Genomic DNA, 13619 nt, shown 5'->3' on the forward strand with positions numbered 1-13619 from the left:
TTTCTGTGTTCCTGATACACACACACGAACACACACAAAACGCACATACTCTTATTTCCTTGGAATGAAGTGGAATACATTCTTCGGTGTAGATTGCTTTACTTGATAGATGTTTCTTTATGTACCCTATGTGTTCTTGTACAAAATCAATAGTCTACTCACATGGAGGGCCACATGTGGGTTGTTTGCATGTTGCTGCGCAGGTTACATCCACTCCCAGAACCCTCGCCTGGCTTTCCAACAGTACCTGGAAATGGTGGGCAATGACCGTCCTTACAAGTGTCAGTTCTGCAACAAGGCCTACAAGAAATCAAGCCACCTCAAACAGCATGTCAGGTGAAGCTTCTCTAAGACACTGTGTTTCTCTGATGCACCATTTCTTATAGGGTTTGAGCGATATGGGTTTTTGAAGGCCAATACCAGTATTTTTTAACTGAAGCTGCTGATAGTCGATATTTTGCGCCTATATTCATCATTTTAAATGACCAGGATTCATTGTTTGCCACAGAATATTATTCTTGCCAGGGTGGAAAAGCCTCTGAAACTGCATTTAGACCATCATGAGACACTACAACTATCCATTGAAAGCCATTCTAATGAAATTCTTCTAGGTGGGTTAGCAGCTCCATAAGGCAGAGTGAGGCAGGTTTCATTTAAGGCTTTACAGACTGACACCCCTGAAGCTGTTAAGTAAAAACAGAAGGAACCTCCATCACACTGGAGGTGGGCGACCTTAACTGGCCAATATTAGATTTTTTATAAAAGTCCAATGTTGACCTGTTATGTTGGCAAACCAGTTTATCAGTTCTTAAGCCTTGACAAGCACATCTTTGTCAGTCACTCGTTCATTGTAGTTTTACAGTCCAGGTTTATGCCATACAAAGAAGGAAATTAACCATGGAGGTGTCCCTTTCTGTGGATGGCTTATATAGAATGGATTCTCTTGTAGGGTTGGAGTTTGATGGGATATTTGATAGGGCAGAGCGCTAGATCTCTATAATCTGTTCTTTGGGGTCTTTTTAAATGCCTGTTACAAAGCTAAGCCTCCATAATGCTGGAGATCATTCCGAGAGTGGTTATCAGCTGGGTAACTTTCCTCTAAGCATACAGGGTTTAGCTCCCCATCTGACATAATTAGCAGAGAGAGGGCAGAAGCGAGAGGACAGGAGAGCAAGAGAAAATGAAAACATGATGAGAATGAGCAGGGGGTGGGGGTGGTATTTATCAGGGAAGAAGAGCTACAGTTTCCCTCTGCACTAGAGTTTTTATATTCACATACTCTGTTTCCCTTGCCATCAAGCCTAACTTAATATACTCTCATCCCCCTCATGGCCAATCTAATATTTACATGCCCTTTAGAGAGACTGATCATGTAACTTCAGATTGCTGGCTTGTTTTGGTATCCAATAAAGATGAACAGAGTTGAAAAGTTGGCCAAGCTCACTTTGGCAGAAATGCTCAGTAATTCAAGGTCATACTTTTGAATTACTTTGATCATGTGGCTGTGATAATGTGGCTGACTCTCATGCTTAAAATAGAACATTAAAGTTGGGGCTAGGGCTGGGCGATATGGGGATATAATGGGATATCGGCGAAGATTAACAGCAAATTAATCATCGCCTTCATCATGAAACATGAGCAAGTTTCAGTGCAAGATGAAATTTAGGGCAACAAATATCCTACAGTCTCATGTTTTTTGTTATCTAGGCCTACCATAAAGATTAGGGTTAAATCGTATGTTACAATAATTTCACATGCCAATATTGTGATATAATTTTTATAGATATCATCCAGTTGGGACGTCTTTCCACCTCCCTACATTTTTCTTCATTTTAATATTGAAAAGTTTACCTAAAGACTGATACTGTCATCCTCTCTAGATGCTTCTAGATGCTCAGATCCTCCACTCTCTTTCTGTGTTGGCAGATTTAGATTAATAGCCAATGTTCCAAACAGACTATCCATATCAGCTACTAGTGACATTTCCCTTGTCATTTTGAACATGACAAACTGATCAACCAATAAGGCACCACCTTTTAGACCTTCAGGGAATTTGATTTAAGTTGGCTAAATAATAAATTGTCATGACCACTTACAATAAACCATGCATTATGCATGTCCAGCTCTTCTTGTGTATCGAGAGGCAGACTGTTTTCTGTTGTCTTGTTTTTGTTTTCCCTTATCTGTTTTGTTCACACTTTTGACAATCTTGACATTTTCATTAGCATTTCATTACACCCGAACTATTGTCCATGATGACCTTCTAATAATCTCATATCCAGTGCCACTGACTACTTGAATACTGATTTTCATACGTTTTTGTCTCCATATTACGGAATACTAATGGAGTATTGTTCTTGTCTATTAGGGTTTGACTGGTGTATTGATTTGCTAATATTTTGGCCTTTTTTTCAAAAATGGGTGGGAAGCCCTTAACCTGAATTGATTCTAATGTGACATTTTATGACATTATCTTGGGTTACAATGGAGAGCTTTGGTGTCCCATGGTCTAAATGCTGTTTTAGAGGCTTTTTCACCCTGACAAGAATGAAATTCTGGGGGAAACACTGAATACATGTAATTTGTGGCATGGAAATTGTCAAATTTAAAGATATTTAATATTGGTACAAAATATCTGCTATAGCTTCAATCCAAAAATATTGGTATCAGCCTTCAAAAACCTATATTGGTCAAATATCCCTCTTTATTACTAAAAATTGATACAGTATTTTTAAGTCCTCCTTATTTCTGAATACTGATTGAGTATAGTTTTGTCCTCCTTTTGCGTCATCGTCATCCCAGGTCTCATACAGGGGAAAGGCCCTACAAGTGTGTGCAGTGCAGTCGGGGTTTTGCCTCCTCCGGGGTCCTGAAGGCTCACATCCGGACTCACTCAGGCCTGAAGGCGTACAAGTGCCTGATGTGCGACACGACTTTCACCACCAGCGGCAGCCTGCGACGCCACATGACCACACACAGCGACCTCCGACCTTACATGTGCCCCTACTGCCAGAAGACCTTCAAGTCGTCGCCGAACTGCAGGAAGCACATGAAGACGCACAGGTTCGGTCTTCATCAGCACTCGTTTAACAGAGACCTTGGCGTCATGTCATGATTGCTTTATTGTCTAATATTCAGCTCATAAGGCTTACTACTTTGTCATATTACTTAACTTAAAGCTGCACTAGGCGATATTCATATGTTGGCAGCCCAAAATGGCAGTAAGAGGCTATCATGTAAGTTGACGACAGTAAACTGTGCACATCATACTAAATCCGACTGGTCTGTGATGCTTTACACCAAAGGAATAAGAGAGGAAACAGATCTAACATTGGTGAGTCAAGCTTTCTCTGGACAACGCTCCCGGCAAATAGGGCAAATCTACAAAATCTTCAAGCCGCCCTTTTCTGTTGCAGCCCCATTTTGTGATTTAAGCTGATAAGACGGGTGTATCTCTAATGTGTCATCACACAATGAGTGAATTACCTCCTCAAGCAGTTTAGGGCAGTACAAATACTATATGCCAATTCTACAGCTTGGACAATCAACAGCTGTGCTTCCATCCAGCTGTCATGTGAACTTAGAAATTAAAATACAAATGGGCACTGAAAATGTAATGTAGCTATGTCAGGCAAAAGACATCCACGAGAAAATGGAAAGAGTCTTTCAAGAAGTGATGAGTATTGGCCATGTTGTTATTGATCTTTGGTGTCAGCCAACGGCTGTATTTCATGCTGTATGAAGACAGAAACAACAAATGCGCTTGTTAATATTCTAATGTACCAACGAATGGCCATGCAACCATGATGGGCACATTACACATGGGCGTGACTGCGGTTATGACGTTTCGTGGAAATTATAGTGGATGGATACAATATTTTATAGACAAACTTTAGTTGCAGACATCACTATATCATTATTTATTCAACAAATGCATTTCCATGATTGTTTATTGCAAAACTTCTTTATCAACAAAAAAACTTGAACTTGAACTTGAAGCCTTTTTCCGCCTCAAGCGAGTCTAAAAACCTTTGTTGCAAAATTGAGGAAATTTTGTTGAAATGTGCTGTTTTCCATTCAGCTTTTCTATTGAATATATTGTAAACTGCATACAAATGCTTGGTTGGACACCCAGCTAATGCCACTAATACTAATAACCTCAGTATTTTAAAGCGTAGTTCCTGCCTCTTCCTCACCCTGTCCCTCCTGACCAGGTACGAACTGGCCCAGCAGCTGCAGCCCCAGCCCACAGATGACCCCCTGGGAGGGACCGACGTGGCCCACGATATGCAGGTGGAGACAGAGGGCGACACCCTCCAGCAACCGCCCCCTACCACAGCAGAGCAGCAAAGCATGCTGGGACTGGGCCAGACGCAGGTCGTGAGTGGCGGCCAACAGGTGACGCTGGAGGCACCGCTGACTGACCAGCCGCTGGTACAAGGAGAGGGTAAGAACAGTTTAAGTTGCTTAAACTCTCTAGTAGGGTTAGCTTATATATCCCACTCATATTGGCTGACGTACCAACTACAAGTTCAGTGACATTCAGCACAATGCAATGGATCCATAGACATACAGTCTGTGACTACATACAAAAAAAGTAGTTTCAAGTTTGGTTAGACAGATAAATCAGCCCGATATTGGCCTTTAATATTAAAAATCAGATCAAGTCCAGTCAGTGTCGTCCAATGGATGACTGACTGGATATTGTCCAGTTTATTTAATTACATATGTATTGTAGAATTGATCTCAATACTGGGCTAGTTGTCTATGGGAAGCCCTGAACTTGAATTGATTCTAATGAGATATTTTTATGCATGAATATGTTTTTATTGTGGGAAACATTTGTAAATTTGGGGAGTTTTTTTTTGGCATGACAATGGTTAAATTTAAATGTAGTGAATATCGGCATGAAATATCATCTGCCAGCAGCTTCAATACAAAAATTTCAGTAGTTGCCTTCAAAAACTCATATCAGTCGAACCCTACGCTCTAGACATTCTTCCATTTTGTATCTTCAATTAAACAGATTGTCTTTATTCCATGAAAGCAAGTTAGGGGCCGTCACTCCCGCCCTTTTGATTACCCATTTAAAGTATTGATTGGTATTGGTTATTTGATTATGAAATTAAAGAAATTATATGATTGGTTTGAATTAAGTAATCAAGAGTCCACACCATTGTTGCCTAAGTGAATATCTCTGATATCGGTTCACCCCATTCTCTTCAGCGTGGAGACATCTCTTAGTGTTGATGTCAAGTGTGAAGTGAAATCAAGGCAGCGTTTTGTCTTTGAGGGCACGAAGGGACACCTTGTGAAGCAGCATAGACCCGGTCTCGGAAAATAATATCTATCACTGTTCCTCAGAGCCAGACACTCATCAATCCACTTTTAGTACTCTTCTGGGCAACTGCTATCTTTGATCACTTCACATTGTTTTTTCGTCATTAACTTTGTGTGGCTGCTGTAGAAGTTGCTTTTCTACAGCACCTAAGCACCTCAGCTTCATCAAAATGCATGTTTCTTGGTTCAGTTTAGTATTCATGACCATGACAATCTATATTTGATGACATTTTAATAATATATAGACTACATTTGCCCTGCATACAAAGGAAGAATAGTGTTGAAAAGGGAAGAGACCTGTCAGTAGAATTTAATATTTTCACATTAACCCTTCACCCATTAAGTAATTGAAAGGTTTGAAAGGTAAGGAAGAATATTATTTTAAAAACTTCAACCAGAGCCAAACTAGCCCATAATGTGTTGGCCCCGAGGTTTTTAATGGGTCATCAAATTGAATTGGTGATATTACTTACTACTACTACTACTACTACTACTACTACTACTACTACTGCTACTACTACTACTACTACTGCTACTGCTACTTATTACAATTTTATATTATGTGGATTATTTATGTACTTAAATCAAGGATTTTTAAAAATAAATAAATGAAAAATAAAAAAATATTTTACTTTGTGTTGCCTGGATTCAGATTTTGCTCAGCTAGCACTGGCTCTGATCTCACCTTTGCCACATATTATGTACCCATTTCAGATTCAGTAATAGCTTTTTAAGAGTCTAAATTGCTTGAGCTAACCTCTGAACTGTAGCATTGCTCTGAAAATAATTCATAACCAGAACAGGAGATAACCTTTAACTTTTATTTGTACATTCCTTTCCAAAACGCTGTATGATAGGTTGATATTGTACTATGGGCCAAAAGGTGTCACTGTCATTTCATAGGTAACCTTGGATAAGTTTTCAACAACTTTTGAAATAGCAGTCATTACCCATGCTGTGACAAAATAATTGTTTTTTCTTCCCCTGCCCCACTTATCTTTCACAAAGTCAATTTCTCATTTAAGAGAATGGCAGGTAAAAACACTACTGTTGCTCTATCTCAGTGGGATCCATGATGCCACTATCTTACCCGCTGCGCAACTGTGACAGACATGCTGGGACTCTTACAAAGATAAGTAAGATCACAAAGTGGAGACCAGGCTCTAACTCCGGAGGATAAATCACTGTCTTCTACAAAGGTCATTTCTGTCATTGCGTTATGCAGCCAACAGGTTTGTTATTAAGTGATCCGAGAGGACCTTTGAGCAAAAGGTCTCTTTTAGTCAGCTTCCAAGAGACGCTGTACTTTATATCACTGTCACTACAAAATGCAGATTCTAAAGTCTGAAACACCTGACACACTTACTTTGACTGTAGTAAAAAGGTAAAAATAAAAAGCCAAACTGTAGCGTCACTAGGTGACAGACTGAATCCTTCCAGACTTAAGACCCTCTCTCAGAGTTTAATCTCTTTTCCATCTTCCAGTGCTTACTGCCAGCTTCACTTCTCCGTTAAAGTCATAATCGTGTCATTTTCATAGAAATAAATGTCTGTTTCACTGCTCTCTTCTTCGATAGTGAACACAAAAGTGATTAAAAAGAATAACCAGTTCAGTTAAACACCTGGTGTCGGGCAGGTTTTTCCTGGGAAAAATCCTCTGGCTCACAAGAATTGAGGCCTTCTTGTACAGATACAGACAAAAAAAGAGCGCCACCTACAGAAACTCAAACTTCATCAACAGAAAATCCAAGGACTCACTGTTTGATTGAGAGGTGATCTCTGGGAAGTGCAGTGAAGAAATACCACAGCAATCAGCACTTAGCACCAAAGATGGAGACAATATAAAAATATTAAAAGGAGAATTGCACGGATTACCATTTTACATCCTTAACACTTATTCATTTTTTACCTCAACCACATACTAAAAAGTGAAAATGCTCTTTCTGTTTATTGCTCACTAATGAGTCAAAGCTATTTGCATTCTTTGTGCACTAAGGCTATTGGACTAGACAAACCTGATGTATTGCTCTGGCCTCTCTCTCTCTCTTTGCGGCTACAGACTCCTACGTGACTACCCAGCATGCTTTGCCTCAGAATATCAGCCAGTTTGAGACACCAACGCTCCCTCAACCTGCCTTTGACCAGCAAGCGCTAACACAAGGTACAGACACCAGTAAACACACACACACTTTCTCTCTAACCCCTTTCACACATGCAGCCTTTTCCATAAATACTTTTTCTGCATTTTTCATGTGAAAACACAGCAACATTTCTTTGAAACTTCTGTGTTGATATATGTGAAAAGAAAGCCATTATACGTATCGAGAATGGCGAGTTGGCAAGGATTAGGGATAATATAGTGTAGTAGGTATGGTTACGACAAAATTACTCTTTAGCATAGGGGGGATTAAACAGGCAAAAGTTCCAGATAATTAGCACACTGAACTCCCTTCAACATAAAAAAAAAATCAGCCAAACAAAAGTGTTTATGACAGAATAAACTGTCTGTATTCTCAACTCGGCTAGCTAGTCTGTCAGGGGAGGCAGCAGTTGTTGGTAGTGTGAACAAGCCAGACCCGCAACCGTTGCCAGAAAAGTTATCCGGCCATATTACATCTTCCATGTGTGAAAGCGTCTTGTCTCTCTTCCTCTCCATCTTCCCCCTCCCTCTGTTCTAAGACACAGTACATAGTGCTCTCTAACATATGGTTACTGCTTTAACCCTGCCAAATAACATGCCAAGTTCCCACCATGCTAACTGATTTGTGTTGCCAACCCGTGGCTCTGTGGAGTCACGATAATGGGCATTGGGCAGCTACTGCAGCCTGCATAGCATAGTGACAACAAGCATCTGCTGGGCAGATCTGGTTTTTCCATTCTCTCGGGAGCGGCTGACCTTGTCTGCCCAGAAGCCCGGAGCCCCGAATGAAAATTCACCCCCTACAGCCATTTTTCCCTGCAGAAATTCACTGCAGCACAACCAGATCGACCAGAACCACCGACTCACTGTGGATTGATTTTTTGTTGTTGTTTTTGTTCGTTTTGTTTTGTTCGTTTCTTAGCCAATTTGCATATACATTTCTCAGCATAAGAATTATGCATTGCTTCTGCTCTGAGACTTAAGGCTGTAGATCTTAAGGCTTAAGGTTGTAGCACTAACATCTTTCTGCTGCAGGTCTTAATCCATATAAATAAATTAGGGTCAATCATTACTGTCAGCAGTTGAGAGTTCTAATGAATGGTAGTGTGGTGCTGAAAGTCCAGTAATTTAAAATCAATGAAAGTCATCCTGCCAGCTGGCAGGCCAAGTTTCTGTCTGTTATTTTGCTGTGTTATGCAGAAGGTGGATTTCTGCTGAGCGGCAGATTCATGCTTTTTATCACTTTTCAAATGCCTTCTGTGCTGAGTTGTAGATTCACCTCATTTCAGCTTTCAGCTTCATGACATCTGCTCCTTCAGGGTTGCATTCGGTTCAGGTTTTATCTCAAGTTCTCGCTTGCACAAAAGTGCACTATTTAAGAATTTAATTTGCTGTAAACCCACTCATACAATTGTTATGTGAAAGTTTGCTAGCCTAAAACTATTGAGCATTTAATGAGGTGAACAATTATTAAATATTTAATTGTCTTTGCAGCCAGCTTTATAGCCAGCAGCCAACATAGCCTGCTTTTAAATCCAAACAATAACTCAAGCTAAGTCAGTCAAGTCAGTATGCAAGACTGACTATTCTCTGGTGGTTCCCTCCAGGCTTCACCATCACTGAAGGCTACACTCAGCCCCATTTCTCCACCGTCCAGCAGCTGCAGGACTCCAGCACCCTGGAGTCTCAGGCCCTGTCCTCCAGCTATCACCCCCAGAACCTGCTCCATGTGCCCAGCAGTGAGGTGGTGAGTCATGCATCCAGGCCTGGCCTGAGGCCCAGCCTCCTTTCGCCTGGCCTTCAGTCCTCACATTTCAAAAGTAGATATTTAAAGGCATACTGAGTAGGATTTTGTTGGTTGTGGCTTGTAAACACAACTTTCAAAGTTGACCCCACCTCCCTGCGGTTGCCAGAATGGTAAAAACCTGTAAAAAAAAAAAAAAAGTACAGTGAGGCAAAACGCCAAGCAAACAAGGTACGTTCCAAAAGGAGAGTGAATCTGGGGTTGGCTTTCACCCGTTGGCGAGTATTGAAGGAGAGGATGGGGATGAAGAGCGACGCAGAGTTGGCCTGTTTTCTGTTGGACAGGTAGGTGCTGGTTAGTTCAGCTATCAGCTTTTCTACTTCAAAGAAGCTACACTAACAATGTTTTTTTTTTCTATACCACAACACCGCCACTGCAATGGGACCTACCTACATCCAATTTCTGATTACCCACTACCTGAAACTTGCATATATTGCAGTATTAGATTAGATATGTTATTTTAACTTGCATGAGCCAGACCGCTTAAGTACTCTGATGCTGCGTTCAGTGCATATCGGATGTTATGTAAATACGATTCGCCGACTGGGAAAAAACATTCGCATCAACCTTCTAGTGGTAATTACAAGTAGAATATGTCAGATTTTTTACAGAGTCAGTTATCTCCTACCTGGCGTCACAAATTTAGGAAGTGTGTCACCACAAACGGTAAACATATCAGGGAATCCACCAAAACCATAAAAAATATCAGAAACCATCAAAATTAGCAGAAAACCGACAGCCAGTGAAGTCTCCCAAAATCCATCGGCTAGATTCAACACAATATTAGTCCAATATTAAACCTAACCAACAACTGTAAGCCTGTAACCAAGAATTTGGGTGTGGCATTTGATTCAGACCTTTGTTTTAATGAACAGGGCCTCGTTTCCTAAAAGCACCTTAAGTCTAAGATGATCGTAACATCCGTCTTACAAAGCCTCTTTACTTTGTGAGGTGTTTCCAATAAGCATAAGACGCTCTTAAAAGTGATCGTAGATAACAGCAGCTTCTGGCCAGTCCTAGACTGATATGTGCATCTTCAGAAAGAAAACAATACCCCACCATGTCACCTGCAGGACTCATTGCAACTTTTTAACTTGACATTTAAGGTTTATTAAGCTACTTTTACATCATTTACTATTTAATATATTTTCACCATATGTATTTTATGTCTTTATTAGGCCTACATTTTTCCCTCTAATGATCTCTGTATAAAATGGATGGGTGTGGTGAAATGGAGTGGTGTGCTCCAGGAGAGGGGAACGCTGAATTATAATGACATTTAAAAAAAAAATAAAGACAACTGGAACTGGAGTGGTGAGCATCTGGAGAAGGGACAGGGAAGGGGAAACATTTATTTTCAAAAGAAAATGTTCAATAACTTGCTGACAGTGCAGTGAAACCAGTCATGCATTATGAATCTGTCGTGGTGCTGTCGCCCAGACAGCAATGTTATGAGAACAGTAGTGTATCATTGAAATTGATAGCTGTCTTAATTAGAGAGCATAGGTATAATAAAAATCCTTACTCCTAAATCTGAGGCTTGTTATTAACTTTTGCTCAAGAGCAACTTTCTCGAGCAACAGAAAAATCAGTCAAAGAATACATTGCATTGTAGGATAACGCTTTAAATAATGTCGTCTCTGTGGCAATTCTAGACATATATAATTGTTTCTAATGTGTCAACAAACATTTCAGCACCTTTCATATTGACAGTGTCACAGCGGCTTGAACTAAGGTGAGTGCGCTCCCGCTCTGAGTGCTGCTTTGAGAAACGCACAAAAACACTCTTCACCTCTAAGAGGCATCATTATTGGGAAACGAGGCCTATGTCAAGAGGGTTGTTCAGTCTCGCTGCATTCAGATAAAAATATTTCCAAGATGAGATGTTTCTTTTATCCCTTGCTGACCTCAAAAAAGAAGTTATCCATACCTTCATCTTCTCATGTTAGGAGTGCTGTAACTCTCTCTATTCCTGCCTCAGCCTGCAAAATGCAGCAAGGCTCTTAACCAAATCAAGAGGACGGGATCATATCACTCCCGTTTTAGCAGCTTTTAGAATTGATTTTAAGCTTTTACTGATAACATTAAAGGCACAGCAGGGTCTGCCCCGCAGCTACATATGAGACCTTTTAACCCCTTATGAGCCGGAGCACAGCCTGAGATCCACTGACAAAGCCCTGCTGGTTGTTCCAAGTTCTCCGCTTGTAACAAAAAGTGGCCGAGCCTTTGCTGTCAGAGCTCCAAGCTTTAAACCGCCCTGCCAGAGGAGCTCAGGCATGCAGATCAGTAGCATCTTTTAAATCACAAGCACAAGAAACCCTTTTTTTAATGTTCCTTTTAGTCCTGTTTGTATCTCTGTGGTAATTTTGTATGTCTGATCCTTGTAGTCATTATTTTATCTTATTTATTTGTTTTGTAAAACACTTTGTAACAGTTGTTTGGAAAACAGCTATATATATAAGGTTTATTATTATAAATAAGAATAGAGCAAATTGGAGGATATTAAACATAACGCTACCAACAATTTCCACTGTAGAACAGATTATGTGACAATATGAAAACTATATATTCCTGATATAGTCCTGATATATTATGGTCATTTTATGCTATGGGTTTTATTTCCCCTGTAAATGTATTTGTTTCTGTATTAAGGTGAGTGTATTTTGTTGATTTGTCTTTGTCGATCTAGACAAGCGGCCTTCTTCAACAGAGCAGTCAAGGTGAGCTTCAGCTGACCACCGAGGCACAGGACTACCAGGACGACAGCGAGGACAACAGCAAGAGGGCCTACAGGTTTACTTCTCAGTTATCTCTGTGTCGTCTCTGTGTTGCCTCTGTGTGTGTGTGTGTGTGTGTGTGTGAGTGTGTGTGTACGTGTATTTTGTGTATGGGTTTTAATGGGGTTTAGTTTTAGTTTTTTCTGCATTGCAGTGTTTGCATGGTGTTTGTGCGATTAATAATATCAAACTCACACTCCGCGGATGCTTTTACCGGGTTTTGCAGATTAATGACAGGCACTGTCATCAGCACTGAGCCTAGGGAAATTGCAGGCAGTGTTTACAGCGTTCAGAGTGGCTGCTTTTGATAACATTGTCTGGGTGTCATTTCACTTCTTCTCTCCAGATAGAGCAATACATTTCAGAGAGGCATATCGGGAGATATCAGCTTTTTTTTGCCTCAGTCCAGAGATTGCGTGATAGGTTCATGCAACATTCCAATAAAAACACTCCCTACCATCCTTTTCCCCTTCGCAGATGTTTTCATGTTTCCCAAAGCCAATCGGGTATCTCTTTGATATGTCCTATGTGTATCATATCTACAGAAAACATTATATAGCATATTGCAGTTTTGTGAAATGTAGAAGCGGGGAGTACAAAGAGAGGTGAGAAACATCCATGTGTCTATTCATCTCTTTCTTTGTACATCCTGAGGCACTCGGCTGGCATGAAATAAAAGAGACGTACCAGCCACCCTGCGTCATCCTTAGATGCATTATTCCTCTCCAGCTGGGATGTAACACTCTGAAAAAAGAACCTGGGAGAAGGACTGGAGGGAGGGATACCAAAAAGAAACAATTTAGATTTTTTCCACATATGCCATGTTTTTTCCCCCTGTTATCAGCTGAATATTTATGCAGGTGTAGTGAGTAGGGAATGTAAACATGCAGGTGGTTCTACCTTGCAGAAATAATTAAAAAAAAAGGGACCACTACTGCATGCTGAGTGTTAGAGTTTGACTAGACTTCAAATTAGACTAGACTTGACTTCCTCAGTGTGAATTCACCATGAACAGGAGAGAACACACACACACACACACACACACACACACACACACACACACACACTATAGAGTGTGAGCGATAGATGATGCTGTCCGTGGCAGCAGCTTCCTTGGTCAGCAGCAGCAGCAGCACTCAGTCCATCCATCCATCTTTCATCAAAGGCGAGGCTACCATGTTTGAGGAAATACTGAATAATAAGCTAACTACTTATTCACTCCTGACTTAATGGTTCAAGTCTGTGACCTTTTGAGGAGAAAAAAAGAATCTGGCTCCAGCTCAATATTCCTTCTTCAAGTGCTGTGGTTTGGATAGAAATTGGTTAGAATTATTTCTAGGGAGGGGACGATATATCGAAATTCAATATATCGCGATGCAAAAATGGAACAATACATATCATGGGGCAGAAAAATGAATGCCGATATCAGCTACAATTTATTCTACTGTAGTAATTACAAATGAGACGGCTTGCCCATCACAATTTCACAAGCCCTCCATCCAAATTATATTATTTACACTTTTTAATGGCATTTTTAAATTGTTTACATTCTGGCAAG

The 13619-nt window shown here is 40.5% G+C and overlaps 1 protein-coding gene across 1 annotated transcript in view; it reads left to right on the plus strand.

The window, feature by feature from the left end:
• The window catches only part of LOC139914210 (zinc finger protein 236), a 77550-nt gene that overhangs the window by 23836 nt on the left and 40095 nt on the right, over positions 1-13619 (plus strand). The window contains exons 12-17 of the mRNA XM_071902472.2: positions 204-336; positions 2803-3063; positions 4215-4447; positions 7400-7501; positions 9088-9227; positions 11974-12077. Coding sequence (XP_071758573.1) covers positions 204-336; positions 2803-3063; positions 4215-4447; positions 7400-7501; positions 9088-9227; positions 11974-12077 — 973 coding nt within the window. The remainder of the gene's footprint in view (positions 1-203; positions 337-2802; positions 3064-4214; positions 4448-7399; positions 7502-9087; positions 9228-11973; positions 12078-13619) is intronic.

The sequence above is a fragment of the Centroberyx gerrardi genome, chromosome 12, assembly GCF_048128805.1.
Source record: "Centroberyx gerrardi isolate f3 chromosome 12, fCenGer3.hap1.cur.20231027, whole genome shotgun sequence".
Lineage (NCBI taxonomy): Eukaryota > Metazoa > Chordata > Actinopteri > Beryciformes > Berycidae > Centroberyx > Centroberyx gerrardi.